Source organism: Quercus suber, unplaced genomic scaffold, assembly GCF_002906115.3.
Source record: "Quercus suber isolate HL8 unplaced genomic scaffold, Cork oak 2.0 scaffold_55, whole genome shotgun sequence".
Classification (NCBI taxonomy): domain Eukaryota; kingdom Viridiplantae; phylum Streptophyta; class Magnoliopsida; order Fagales; family Fagaceae; genus Quercus; species Quercus suber.
In genome coordinates, this window is record NW_027069520.1 from 1,137,132 (window position 1) to 1,152,248 (window position 15,117).

The following is a 15,117-nucleotide window of genomic DNA, read 5'->3' on the forward strand; positions in this document are numbered from 1 at the left end:
TAGTTATGTGTACCTAAGGCACTGCCGTAGTAGTGCAAACTCTCCTATTTAGTTCTTATTAATACTGGTCTTACACTAGGGAAAAAAGATAACTATAGTACTAGGGCAGGGTCTAAAAATATACCTATATATATATTTAGTTGTTGGTAGTATTTAAAGTTGAAAGAATAACAAAATAGTGATAGTGTTTGTTGGGCAAATTTTACAGGTGTGAGAATGAGCATGACCATTGAAGATTTTACCAATTTCCCACCCCTGAACATGTAGAGAAGCAAAACTTGTTTAAGAGAGAAGAAGACAAGTTAATTTTAATGCAATGAAATGAAAGTAACACTTTATTATTAAACCCAAAAAAAAAAAAAAAGATTTTCATTAGAGGACTCCATTCAAGATTGGGTTCATTAAAGTAATCCTTATCAAAAATGTATTTATTATAATAAGAGCATTTTAAGCAATTTAATTTAAAAAACTTTCATTACATTGTTTTAAGATGTTGTACCAAACATGTGGAATACAGATTTAGGGTTCTATACCTATATATATATATATATATATATTTACTTGTTGGTAGTATTTAAAGTTGAAAGAATAAAAAAATAGTGATAGCGTTTGTTGGGCAAATTTTACAGGTGTGAGAATGAGCATGACCATTGAAGATTTTACCAATTTCCCACCCTTGGACATGTAGAGAAGCAAAACTTGTTTAAGAGAGAAGAAGACAAGTTAATTTTAATGCAATGAAATGAAAGTAACACTTTATTATTAAACCCAAAAAAAAAAAAAAAAGATTCATTAGAGGACTCCATTCAAGATTGGGTTCATTAAAGTAATCCTTATCAAAAATGTATTTATTATAATAAGAGCATTTTTGGCAATTTGATTTAAAAAGCTTTCATTACATCGTTTTAAGATGTTGTACCAAACATATGGAATACAAATTTAGGGTTCTATTACTATAAGGTTATCAAACAAGTGAATAGGGATAATTATTACATTGCAACATCTTGTCTTTCTTGTAATACCTATTCCTATGCTTATGTAATTATCATTACAGTCTACCAAACATGTCCTAGGTTATAACATGTGCTTAGGTACAATTCACATTATCTTTACTTAAGTGAGTGAGGTGGTTATTTTAACACCAAAATTAATAAAATTAAATTAGACAAGGGACACAAAATTAAAGTAAAATTAAAAACTAATATAGATTCTATTTAAATTCTGATTATGTTTAGATTTTAATATAATATATATGGAGAAATGCTATGTCTATAATAATTTTACAATAAATGCATAATAAATTTTAGGTGACAAGTTGTTAACGACTATTATTGGTGGTTAAAGAAGTAAATTTAATGGTGAACTCAAATTATAACGTGTAATTGGGTAATGTGTTACTAATTAAAATTTGTAGTGAAATTATTATGAATATATATATTATTAAAATTGGAATGATGAACATCCGTACCCGCTTTGGAGATTGAAAACGTGGAATCATATTTGGACTCCCTCTGGAAGAAAAAAAGAAAAGATAAGAAATTGGAATACGTCTCTAATTTATTTTTGGAGTAAAAACCACAAGAAATTGTACAGTTCTTATGGTGGAACACATCGACATTTGTTCATCATTTCAGTAAAAGACTCTCACTTATTTAAAATTGCTAAATTAATATTCAATTTTTATTTAAAACTTTACAATTTAAAATTGTTAAATTAATATTCAATTTTTATTTAAAACTTTACAATTTTAAACAAATGAAAAGTCTTTTACTCAAATGGCATAATTTCTCACGACGATAACTTTGGCTTTTGGGTTTGAGACATTCAGCAGAGACTTTGTCCGTGATCGGATACTTCTCCCCCGTATCTCAACTGTTGTCTAAACCAAAACCCGCCAGCGAGCCCACAAACTCTGCATGGATAACACGTGTCCCTCACGATTCTCTCCCTCCTCTCTTCTTAAACCCCATCAGCTACCCCAGCAGTCTAAGAAATCAAAAAAGAGAAAGTCGGTGAGACTCACTGAGAGTGTGTTTACGTGTGTGCGAGACACGATGAAAAAAATGGGAAACAAAGTGGCCCTTTTGGCCTTAGTCCTTGTACTCTGCTATGGCTTGGCGATAGCCGTAAGTTTTTTTGAAGATGAAGACCGGAGGGGGGAACGAGAAGGGAGGGAAGAAGACAGGAGGAGGGAGAGAGAAGGAGAAGGAAGAAAAGACTGGAGGAGAGAGGGAGAAGGAGAAGAAGAAGAAGGAGACTGGAGGAGAGAGAGAGAAAAGAGAGAGGAGTGGAGTACAGAAGAGGGGTTTTTGTTGCAAAACTCAAAGCGTGTGGTGAAGACTGATGCAGGGGAGATGGAGGTGGTGAGGAGCTTTGTTGGGAAAATTGTGGATAGGCCTTTGCATATTGGGTTTATCAACATGGAGCCTAAGACCCTCTTCATCCCTCAGTATCTTGACTCCAGTTTGGTCATCTTCATTCGCAGAGGTATTACTTTTCATAAATTCATTTCTTTCTTTCTCTTAGCCCATAACAGTTCTAAGGGATTGTATTGTGTATGATAAATTATTGGCCAAAACTGTTGCATGTTCTTTTTTTTCTTTTTGTCTTTTCTGCCTTCACTAATTTCTTTTGCAGCTCTTGCAATCTTGGTGTCACATGCATGGTTTTCTTTTATGTACGTGTCACATGCATGGTTAGCATATTGGAAGCCTTGGTTTAATGATTTGTTAGCAGAAATAGCATGGGTTTTAGGTTTCAAAATAAGCTGACGCATTCAAAATGATGAACAAATAAATGTAATAACCTGATGGGATCAAGATCCTCCTATTTTGCCTCCTCCATGGATTTAAGCAAATATTAATTTTAGAAAATGGAAACTATTTTCTTGGAATCACAAATTTTTCATTAACACAAAATTCACCCTACTAACAATATAATTTCACAAAATCCATAATGCCAAATTGCCAATAAATCTATAATATCAAATCTATTATGATTTCACAAAATTTAATCAAAATCTACTTAATTAAATTGAAATTTAAAAAGAAAAACAAAAAACAAAAAAAAAAAAAAAAAACGTTGGAGGGTCTTGGGATTGTTGGCGGTGCGCGGTGGCCATGGATTCATCTCACTAAGTCGTGGTGGGTTCGTCTCCCAGGCGCTCCCTAGTGTCCTGACTTTTCTTTTTTTTTGGTTGAGGGAGTGTTTGAAAAGCATTTTTAGCTGTACTGGGAATTGGGAAAACATTTTTCCATCAAAACAAATCCATCTGCTTATTTCTATAGGACTTTATGAAGAAATGATAACTTGTTTAAAATTAAAATTTTTAAAGTTCTTTTTAGCGACCATTTCTTGTATACGGAGTATTTGTTAACTACAAGATTCTTACAAAAAAATGGGGAGATTTTGTATATTTGTTTACAAAATCTTTACCAAGAAATGCACTCTCCCATGTCTATCATTTTCAGAAGCAAATGGGTTCTTTTCCCCTTGATGGGTGTTTGATAATTGGATGATGATGGATTTGTATGAATATTTTCTTGCAGGGGAAGCAAAGATTGGGTTGATATACGAAGATGAACTGGGGGAGAGGTGGGTGAAAACTGGGGACGTGTACCATATTCCAGCTGGCTCTGCATTTTACTTGGTAAACACAGCGGAGGGGCAGAAGCTTCACATTATTTGCAGCATTGACCCTTCTGAGGGCTTGGGCGTGGGTACTTTCCAGGTAAATTGGATAGGGGTTTAAGGTTTAGCTGATGCTAATTAAGTTTCCAAATATGGATTTAGTACGGAATTAGGTGGTCCATGGATGATTGATTTGGCCCTTTTACCAATTTACTATTTGAACTCTAGTACAAGGATTGCAACATTATCAGCTAGCCACTGGTGTGTATTTAGTAGTGCTTGTTTTGATCGTAGCAGACTTTCTTGCTCCATTAAACATGCAACATGTATTAAACTACTCTAAAATGAAAATATTGAATTTGAGCAAACAAGATATATAGTTTATGTTTCAATTTTTCCTCTTTTTCTTTATGATCTCTAACATTGTTTAGTTTTCACTTTGCAGTCATTCTTCATTGGTGGAGGAACCTATCCACAATCAGTTCTTGCTGGATTTGAACCTGAAACACTTTCACGTGCATTTAACGTAAGCAAACTACTTCATTAGCAGCAATTAGATTGCAATACCACATTACCACGTGACAAACACTCCATAGAACTATATTTACTTAAAGCCTGCTACTTACAAAACATTCATCACAGGTATCATACGCAGAACTAAGAGACCTCTTCGGGCTAAAAAGGGGTCCCATCATATACCTGAACCATTCTGACTCATCAAGTCCATGGCCAAAAATCATGCAAATGAAAGAGCATGCCAAACTACAACACCGCAAGAAATTGATGGGCTCCCACGAAGAACCTGCCCAAAAATTAGAGCAAACTTGGTCATGGAGGAAGCTTTTGAATTCTATGTTGGGAATGGAAACCGAAAACAAAAAAAGGGACTACAGGGGAACAAGCGACAAGGGAATAGGCAAAACCCCAGACTCATACAACCTCTACGACAGACACCCTGACTTCAGCAACGACTATGGATGGAGCGTTGCTCTCGATAAACATGATTATAGCCCTCTCAAACACTCTGGCATTGGCATTTATCTTGTCAATCTCACTGCGGTAACCAATTTCTTCTGCTTCTCTTCTGTTTAAAAACTTCATTCATTACAAAAACCATATGTATTTCATGCTTTCTACTACATTTTATACAATCTAATTTGACATGCATATGGTTGCCTAGTTATCATGTCACATACAAGAGACACAGAATTCACTTGGCAGGCACTAGAGGCATGGCAATTCCTTATGGATTGTATTTTAGGTTCTCAATTAAATTCATTCAATTATCGGGTGGTTGTGGTTGTATTCAATTATCGGATCAGGTGGTTGTGGTTGTATTCAATTATCGGGTGGTTGTGGTTGTATTGGTCCGCCCAAAATAAAAAAGTGTTATTTGATCAATGTGGCTACATTGTTGAAGGGGTAAAACTTAGATGTAGTACCTTAGATATAATATATTAAGTTCTTTAATTAAATTCAAACGTGCCAAGCATTTGGCTTCAAATATTTGGTTGCATTGATCAATAAGATAAAGAATAGTGTTATTTTTTTCAAGAATAATTAAATTTAAAACAAATTAAGTGTTTGAATGTAGTTGAAGAACTTAACAAGGAACTCAATGTATTGCATCTAAAATAATGTATATAAGTTTTACCCTATTGAATTTTAACAAATAAGAAATTATATTCAATTAGGATCTTGTGCAATACCATACATAAGAAACTATAATCAGTCATCTCGGGCAATTATTCTCATTTCTCTTACAATTTTTTTTTTTTTAAATTTCTTCCCTTTTTAACTTTTTTATATTTATTTAATGGATAAGAAGGAACGTTACTTTCTCAATTTTCAATCTCTAACTGTTGAGAGTAATTGCACATGGTGGGTATTGCATCGGATTTCAATCCAAGAAACTACGCTCTTTTAAGTTTTTTGTCTGTAAAACATACTTTACACTACCTAGCCCCATACGCATCATGTCTTGTAACACATGTAGCATATTTGATTATATTAGCTTCATATATTATTCATGCAAACCAGGAACTTAATTTTGATGTGTGTACATGGTGGAACACCTTTATGACAGGGAGCGATGATGGCACCGCATGTGAATCCAACTGCAACAGAGTATGGGATTGTGCTAAGAGGAAGTGGGACAATACAGATTGTGTTTCCAAACGGAACCAATGCTATGAGTTCTGAGATTGCAGAAGGGGATGTGTTTTTTGTGCCCAGATACTTCCCATTCTGCCAAATTGCATCAAGATCAGGTCCGCTTGAGTTCTTTGGGTTCACAACATCGGCACACAGGAACCGACCACAGTTCTTGGCTGGGTCCAACTCACTGATCCGGGCTATGATGGGCCCTGAGCTGGCAGCTTCATTCGGCATTACTTTGGAAAGGTTGCAAGACATAGATAATGCTCAACCCTATGGGGTTATACTGCCTCCAGATACAAAGACTAAGAGAAGGGAGGAACCTCTACATCCGAACACCAAAACTAAGAGAAGGGAAGATGAGCATGCGAGGGAGCCAAAGGTCATCAAGAGCTTTGGGGAATGATATGGTTATGGTTTGATTAGAAGGCTAGCTATGGCTAGCTAGAAGCTTTTATCTGTCTAGCTTTTAGTTTTAGTTTTTTGGTTGTTTCCACTCTTTGTTTTTTTTCTTCGTTTCTGTTCATCAGGGTTTGTTCAGGAGTTATATCTAGAGTTTTGAATAAGATCCACTTCTGTTCTTTCCTTGTGAATAAGGGAAAGTATTTGCTCTCTGAAAATTTGCCCTTCATGGATGTATGGATTTTGAAAGGCTTCTATCAGGCAATTATTCCCTAATCTTTATTTTTGGTTATTCCAATGCCCAAAACAGAAACAACAGTATCAAAGAGTAGAGCCTTCAGAAATTTGAGCAATGTACACATTCATATGTAGCTTGCGCCAATCAAACCTAGTTGCTAGGATGAACTTAATACCGAATATATATTCTTTCCAATGATTCAATTCTCGGGAAAATGGATTTATCTGAACGTCTCCATTAGAATCATTAGAAACATTAGAATCTTTAGAAACATAAGAAAGTATATATCCTTTTTTTAGTTTTCCTGATTAGAATCATTAGAAACACAAGAAAGTATATATCATTTTTTTCTTTTTTAGAATACGAGTATGTCTTAAAGAAACTGACAGTGGTGTATATCCAAAATAACCTTATCTTTTTTTAGTTGAGTTACCACCAAGGTTTTCATTATCACCGTCTATGACTAATTAAAATACATCGACTCTAAAATGTCCTCAATTAAAAATTAAAATATAGACTCTTAAATGTCATCCTAAAATCTCTTCAAATAAAATACATTTGGCTCTAAAATGTCATCATAAATTGTCCTCAAGCCGTTCTATTTTCCATGACGTATGCAATCTAAGTCTTAGAATGGAGCAGATATTATATTATATCTATCAAAACTTAAACTATCAAAACTCAAATATATATAAGTTTAAATCTTATTATATCTATAGACTTTATTATATCTATAAAGTTTTATAAGGTATCATAAGAGCAGTGTAATAAGAGCACTGTAATACTTTTTAATGTCTTACATTTTTAATGACAATTAAATTTAACGTGTAAATTATTGTCAATAGTTATGCTGCGTTATTTTGATGGAAAATCATTTTTATTTTTGGCTGTTTGGTTTAGCTGAAAATAGTAGCCAATTGAAAAATATTTTCAGGTTAACCATAAAATTAAATAACCCTCTCTCAGGCGTAAAACAAGCCTCACAACCTAACCTCTCTCTTAATATAATATTTTTCAATGACCACTAAATTTAACATGTAACCTATTGGTCAATAAAATCAAATAGTTGAATTTAATTTATTATGTTGTGTTTATTTTGATGGAAAATATTTTTCTTATTTCCGGGTGTTTACTGTTTAGTTCAGTTGAAAATAGTAGTCAACTTGAGAAAATTTCAAGTACATAAATTGTCCTCAAGCCGTTCTATTTTCCATGACGTATGCAATCTAAGTCTTAGAATGGAGCAGATATTATATTATATCTATCAAAACTTAAACTATCAAAACTCAAATATATATAAGTTTAAATCTTATTATATCTATAGACTTTATTATATCTATAAAGTTTTATAAGGTATCATAAGAGCAGTGTAATAAGAGCACTGTAATACTTTTTAATGTCTTACATTTTTAATGACAATTAAATTTAACGTGTAAATTATTGTCAATAGTTATGCTGCGTTATTTTGATGGAAAATCATTTTTATTTTTGGTTGTTTGGTTTAGCTGAAAATAGTAGCCAATTGAAAAATATTTTCAGGTTAACCATAAAATTAAATAACCCTCTCTCAGGCGTAAAACAAGCCTCACAACCTAACCTCTCTCTTAATATAATATTTTTCAATGACCACTAAATTTAACATGTAACCTATTGGTCAATAAAATCAAATAGTTGAATTTAATTTATTATGTTGTGTTTATTTTGATGGAAAATATTTTTCTTATTTCCGGGTGTTTACTGTTTAGTTCAGTTGAAAATAGTAGTCAACTTGAGAAAATTTCAAGTTAGCCGTAAAATAACCCACTCTCAAGCGTAAAATAATTGACACCTCAAAACCCAACCTCTCTCTCACCCCTCCTCCTCCACCCACCTCCCTCACCACTGCGACCCAACCTCTCTCTCTCCCTTGGTTGTCAATCTTTCTCACAATCCACCCACACCCGTCATGCGACACACCACCATCGCACAACCTCTCCCATTGCACACAACTCTCTCACACTCTCTCTCCCCCCCTCTCTCTCTCTCTCTCTCTCTGTGATCCACCCACTCGCCTCGTGCGACACAAGCTCTCTCACAAATCCACCCTCTTGCGGTTTTGACAAAATTTTTGTTGTTAATGTGTAACTTCTTGTCGTCTATGATACATTTTGGTTGTGGTGTTAGTGTTTTAGGCCGTATTTTCCCCCACCAACTAAACACTATGAAATGAATTGTTTTGTCATAAATATTTTCAGCTAAAAATATTTTACGATAAACAAAATGTAGCCTTCTACACCACACTACAGTTGGCTCTAAACCTACACATTTAGAGCATTCACATCAGTGCCTTTAAAATCATGTAAAATCATTTAAAACATAGTTTTTACACATTTTTGCTCAAAAATGCTCTCCATCAGTTCTTCTAAAATTGTATAAAAATGTGTATTTCTTTACACGAGCTACAGTAACCGTGTAAATATACACGGTTACTGTAGCTCGTGTAAAGATTATTTTACTAATTTCCGTTCGCTCGTTTTTTCTCTCTCTTCTCCAACTCAATAAACTCAGTAAACTAACTTCTCATCTTCTTCTTTTTCCTAAGATGCACACAATCACATCCACACACAAACACATCCACATAGACAAATCAACAGAGATACACTTACTTAAAAAATAAAAAATAAAAAACACAGAGATACACAAACACGAAGATTGGAGATCGGCTGAGATTTGGTGGTGGATCGGAGCGGTGGTTTGGAGCTGTGGCGTTTGGTGGCGTAGATTAGCTGGGAGATTGGATCGGAGATTGGTTTCAGCGTGGTGGATCGAAGCTCGAAGATCGGCTGAGATTTGGTGGTGGATCGGAGTGGTGGTACAGAGCTGCGGCGTTTGGTGGCGTAGATCAGCTGGGAGATTGGATCGGAGCGTAGATCGGAGATCGGTTTCAGCGTGGTGGATCGGAGCTCGGAGATTGGCTGAGATTTGGTGGTGGATCGGAGCGGTGGTTCGAAGCTACGGCGTTTGGTAGCATAGATCAGCTGGGAGATTGGATCGGAGCGTAGATCGGAGATGTGGCGTTTGGTGGATTAGAGCAGAGCTGTGGATTGGATGCGGAACAATGGATCGGATGTGGATGTGGTGGATGCAGATGCAAATGCAGATGCGGAGCTGTGGCATTTGGTGGATTAGAGCAGAGCTGTGGATTGGATGCGGAACAATGGATCGGATGTGGATGTGGTGGATGCAGATGCGGAGCTGTGGCGTTTGGTGGATCGGATGCGGATGCGGATGGGTTTTGTGATTTGGAAGAGGAAGGCCAGAGAGATGGGTGTAGAAAGAGAGAGAGAGAGAGAGAGAGAGAGAGAGAGTAAGAGTAAGAAATCAGAAAATGGGTAGAGGGAGAGAGAGAGCGCGTATTTAAGAGAGGTATTTAGAGAGAAATAAAAAAAAAAATAGTGTATAATGAATATTTTATTGGAATATCTTGTAAAATAGATGAATTGATGTGGGTGTTTTGTAAAAGTGAATGTGTAAAATAGAAAAAGTAGGTTTTTAGTGTAAAAATGGATGTGTAAAATACACATGCTGATGTGAATGCTCTTACAGAGCTAACTCCTATGAGTCCTGTCCAATCCCTGGCAAAGCTAAGAGGGTAATTAATGAATTGTAAAATTACACAATTTCACCATTCATTGCATCTAAAATGTGATCCTCTAGTATATTCTGAAAGTGAAACAGAAGAGGGTATGGTATATATGTTTGTATATAATGATATTCTTGACAATTAAATGATAGCTGGTGCCGGTGGTATATTATTTGTATTTGTTTAGAGGAAATACCAGACCAAGGAAGACGATAATAAACTTAATCTAGCCAGGATATATAAAATACGAGAACAAAAAATATTCCACAACTTTTTCTTTGTTAACTTTTGTTACTAGCTTTGGACTTTCAATTTTGAAAGGGGAAAAAATACTGCAAATCATTCCAACAAATTATAACTTACTCAAGACAAAAGTACTGGTGCAAATTTTGTTGGAGTGAGTGTGTTTCAAACACTTAAACTTTGTTTTGTGTCCCACATTGGTTAGAAATAAATCTTGTTATGAGTTTATAAGGCTTTGCACATCTTAGGTGGTAAGTTGGAACACAATGGGCTAGGTGTTGGCTTGGCCTTGGGCTTGGGTTTGTTACATTATTCTTGGGCCTCACCTTTTCCCTTTCTTTTTCATTTCAGCCCATTTTGGTTCTGGCATTAAAACAGTAGCCCGTTGGGGCATTTATTGTGCTGCCCGTTGGCTGCACAGTAACCGTTGGGAGCTGTCCTCTAGTCAGCCCACTTATCTTACATGCTAGCATATATAAACCCTACATCTCACACTATTCAAGTCAAATCTTTTTCTCATCTTTCTCCAGCCGTATCCCTCTCTTTTGCTCTGTTTCTTTGTTGCACAGAAAAACTTTGCTGCACAGAAAAAATTTCAGCTTCAATTTTTTTTAAGGAAAGGAAAGGCAAGTAAGGTTGTTCTTAGTTCTTCTTGCTTGAGTGTGTGATCAACTTGAAGAAATTACTATAGTCTAATCTTGGGGGGTTGTTCGGCCAAGAGAGCCATTCACACTGAGTTCTACTCCGGGTGACACGAATCAACCTTTAAAGACAACACATTTGCGTGATTCTATAGTTTGTGAGATCTTTCTAACTCTATCTATTTATTTTTGTCATTGCTAATTTTTCAGGGTTTGTATTGTTGAATCAAAACTTGTTTATTTAGCCATATTTTCCAACAATTTTAAAGGTTGATATTTGTGTTTTAAAAAATGAAGAAACAAGTTGTTGATTCTCTTAAGGTCATTTCGGAAATTACAAAGCTTGAGGCTTTTGATGGAAATAATTTTAAGCGTTGGAAAGAAAGGGTTTTGCCCATCTTGGAATTTACCGAAATTGACCGGGTTCTTTATGAGCCTAAACTCGAAGAAGATCCTAAAAATATAGTAAAGTGGGAAAAAACAAATAAATTGTGTGTTCATACTATTAAGTGTGGTTTATCTAACAAGTTGTTTGATAATTATTGTCATTTTACTTGTGCTAAAGATTTATGGGATGAATTTAATGGTCGTTATGGGTTTGAGGATGAGGGTGCTAAAAAATTTGCTACGGCTAAATTTATGTCTTTTCAAATAGTTGAGGAAAAAAGTGTTTCTAGCCAAATTGAAGATTTTCAAAAATTAGTTTCCGACCTAGCTAAAGAGGGTGATGTTTTACCCAAGAGGTTTGTGGCTCATGGCTTGGTGTTTAAGTTACCGGACTCTTGGAAAGAGTATAAACATCGATATAGCCACCATAGAACCTATTTGAATCTTCAACAAACTATCGTTGATATTCAAATTGAAGAAACAAATAGGATGTCGGAAAAGGTTTCTAGAGTTAAGGAATTTACTTCCAAAGCTAATGTTGTAGAGGGAAGACCCTCTAGACCTCCACAACATAATAAGAAACATGATTTCAAGGGAAAAGGAAAATTTCATAATAAAAATGGCCCAAATCCTCAAATCCAAAAGAAAAAGGGTAATTGTTTTATTTGTGGCAATGTAGGTCATTATGCGGCAACATATAGGGCGAGGGGCAACTTCAACAACAATAAGAACAACAACAAAGGCTCTACATCAAATAAAGCAAATGTGGTGCAAACTGAAGAGATCATTGCGGCGGTAGTGTGTGAGGCACACTTGGTGACAAAAGTGAAGGGATGGGTAGTTGACTCGGCTTGCACAAGACACATTGGTGCATTCAAAGAGGAGTTTTGTTCCTACACTCCTATGGCGGAAGGCACCGAATGTGTCTATGTTGGAGACAATAGGTCCGTGCCGGTGAGTGGTAAAAGGAAGATACTCTTGAAGCTAACTTCCGGTAAAACTCTTTCACTCAATAATGTCCTTCATATACCTCACTTTCGACACAATCTCATTTCAGTACATTTGCTTGGTAAAGCCGGTATTAAAGTTTTATTTGATGGTGGCATAGTTACTTTAACTAAGAATGAAGTCTTTGTTGGTAAGGGCTATGATGATGAAGGTCTTTTTGTACTTAATGTTGATCAAGTTATTAATGAAAAAGGTTCATCTTCTTGTGCTTACTTAGTTAATTCCATTGATGTTTGGCATGGTAGACTTGGACATGTTAATCTTGGCTATATAAAGAAAATGAAAGAATGCGGAATTATTAACTCACTAAGTGAAGCTAATATGGACAGATGTGAAATTTGTGCCGAAACTAAAATCACCAAGAAATCTTGTAAATCCATAACAAGAGAAACCGAGCTTCTTGGATTGGTACATAGTGACTTGGGTGATTTAAAACACACTATAACTAGAGGTGGTAAAAGATTTTATGTGATCTTTGTTGATGACCACTCTAGATTCACTAAACTTTATTTACTAAGAACCAAAGATGAAGCTTTGGAGATGTTTATAAAGTATAAAAGCGAAGTTGAGAACCAAAAGAATAAAAGGATTAAAAGACTTAGAACCGATACAGGTGGTGAATATGAGTCTAATCCTTTTAAGGAATTTTGTGAACAAAATGGCATAATACATGAGGTAACTCCACCTTATTCACCGGAATCTAATGGAATAGCCGAAAGGAAAAATAGAACTCTTAAAGAAATGATGAATGCTATGCTTGTTAGTTCCGGGCTATCTTCCAACATGTGGGGGGAGCCCATCCTTTCGACTTGCCATATTCAAAATAAAGTACCTCATAAGAAAACCGGTAAAACTCCTTATGAACTTTGGGAAGGGCGTAAGCCTAACTTGGAATACCTCAAAGTGTGGGGGTGCTTGGCTAAGGTCATGCTACCCGAGCCTAAAAGGAGAAAGCTTGGTTCTAGAACATGTGATTGTGTGTTTATTGGTTATGCTTGCAATAGTTCATGCTATAGATTTCTTGTCATCAAAAGTGATATATTAGAATCATACACTATTATTGAATCCGAAAATGCCATATTCTTTGAGCATGTGTTTCCTTTGAAAAATAAGGAAAAAAGGAAGGGCGTAAGCCTAACTTGGAATACCTCAAAGTGTGGGGGTGCTTGGCTAAGGTCATGCTACCCGAGCCTAAAAGGAGAAAGCTTGGTTCTAGAACATGTGATTGTGTGTTTATTGGTTATGCTTGCAATAGTTCATGCTATAGATTTCTTGTCATCAAAAGTGATATATTAGAATCATACACTATTATTGAATCCGAAAATGCCATATTCTTTGAGCATGTGTTTCCTTTGAAAAATAAGGAAAAAGTATTGCATGATTCTATTGAAATTTCTAATGACTTTGTTGACGATGTGCAAGAAATAAGAAGGAGCAAGCGAGCTAGGAAGGAAAAGGATTACGGTAACGATTTCCTTGCCTATGTCGTTGAAGATGAACCTGTAAGTTACTATGATGCAATTAAATCCGTTGATGCACCTTTTTGGTTGGAAGCAATTAATAATGAATTAGAATCTATTATGTCTAATCATACTTGGGAATTAGTTGAGCTTCCACCTCAGGTTAAACCTATTGGTTGCAAATGGGTGTTTAAAAGGAAATTAAAACCGGATGGTACAATTGATAAGTTTAAAGCTCGCTTAGTAGCCAAGGGCTATAAACAAAAACATAATGTGGATTATTTTGATACTTATTCTCCGGTTACTGGAATTGCATCTATTAGAATTTTATTTGCGATTGCTTCTATTTACAAACTTGTAGTACATCAAATGGATGTTAAAACTACTTTTCTAAATGGTGATTTAGAAGAAGAAATTTATATGGAGCAACCCGAGGGTTATGTAGTTTTTGGACAAGAACATAAAGTTTGTAAGTTGGTTAAATCTTTATATGGTTCCTAAACAAGGGCATGAAAAATTTGATAATGTTATGCTTAGAAATGGGTATGTGATCAATGGTGCCGATAAATGCATATATAGCAAGTTTATTAATAATGAAGGTGTTATTATATGTTTATATGTTGATGACTTGCTTATATTTGGAACTAACCTTGATGTTGTGCATGATGCTAAACACTTTCTTGCCTCTAATTTTGATATGAAAGATTTGGGTGAGGCAAATATAATCTTGGGCATCAAAATCCTTAGGGATAATGATTGCATTACACTATCACAATCTCATTATGTAGAAAAAATTCTTAAAAAGTTTGAACACTTTGATATGTCACCTATGTCTACTCCTTTTGACTCAAAGGTGCATTTGTTTAAAAATCATGGTGATAGTGTTTCACAAGATAAATATGCACAAATCATTGGTAGTTTGATGTTTTTGACAAACTGTACTCGCCCGGATATTGCATATGCTGTTGGTAGATTGAGTAGATATACTCATAATCCTAGTATTGAACATTGGGATGCAATATTTAGACTGTTGAGATATTTAAAGGGTACTTTTGATTATAGTTTGTCATATTGTGGTTATCCTGCTATATTAGAAGGATATTATAATGCTAATTGGATCTCTGATACAGATGAGGTAAAGTCCACTAGTGGATGTGTTCACACTAGCTGGAGGGGCTATCTCTTGGAAATCATCCAAGCAGACTTGCATAGCGAGATCCACCATGGAATCAGAGTTAGTAGCCTTAGAAAAGGCTGGATCTGAAGCCGAGTGGCTTAGGAGTTTGTTAATTGATATACCATTGTATACTAACTCTATTGCCTCTATTT

General features: G+C 35.2%; 1 protein-coding gene across 1 annotated transcript; it reads left to right on the top strand.

Moving 5' to 3' along the window:
- The first annotated feature begins 1,969 nt into the window (after positions 1–1,969).
- Positions 1,970–6,465, top strand: LOC112004297 (vicilin-like seed storage protein At2g28490). The gene is made up of 5 exons (XM_024036527.2): positions 1,970–2,487; positions 3,549–3,730; positions 4,076–4,156; positions 4,273–4,689; positions 5,717–6,465. Exons 1-5 carry the CDS (start codon positions 2,055–2,057, stop codon positions 6,191–6,193), a joined length of 1,590 nt encoding a protein of 529 aa, XP_023892295.2. The 5' UTR covers positions 1,970–2,054; the 3' UTR covers positions 6,194–6,465.
- The last annotated feature ends 8,652 nt before the right edge of the window (positions 6,466–15,117 follow it).

Coding starts and splice junctions, on each gene's coding strand:
- LOC112004297 (XM_024036527.2), top strand. CDS start 2,055: ATGAAAAAAATGGGAAACAAAGTGGCCCTTTTGGCCTTAGTCCTTGTA. Junction 2,488..3,548: donor GGTCATCTTCATTCGCAGAG/GTATTACTTTTC, acceptor ATTTTCTTGCAG/GGGAAGCAAAGATTGGGTTG. Junction 3,731..4,075: donor TGGGCGTGGGTACTTTCCAG/GTAAATTGGATA, acceptor TTCACTTTGCAG/TCATTCTTCATTGGTGGAGG.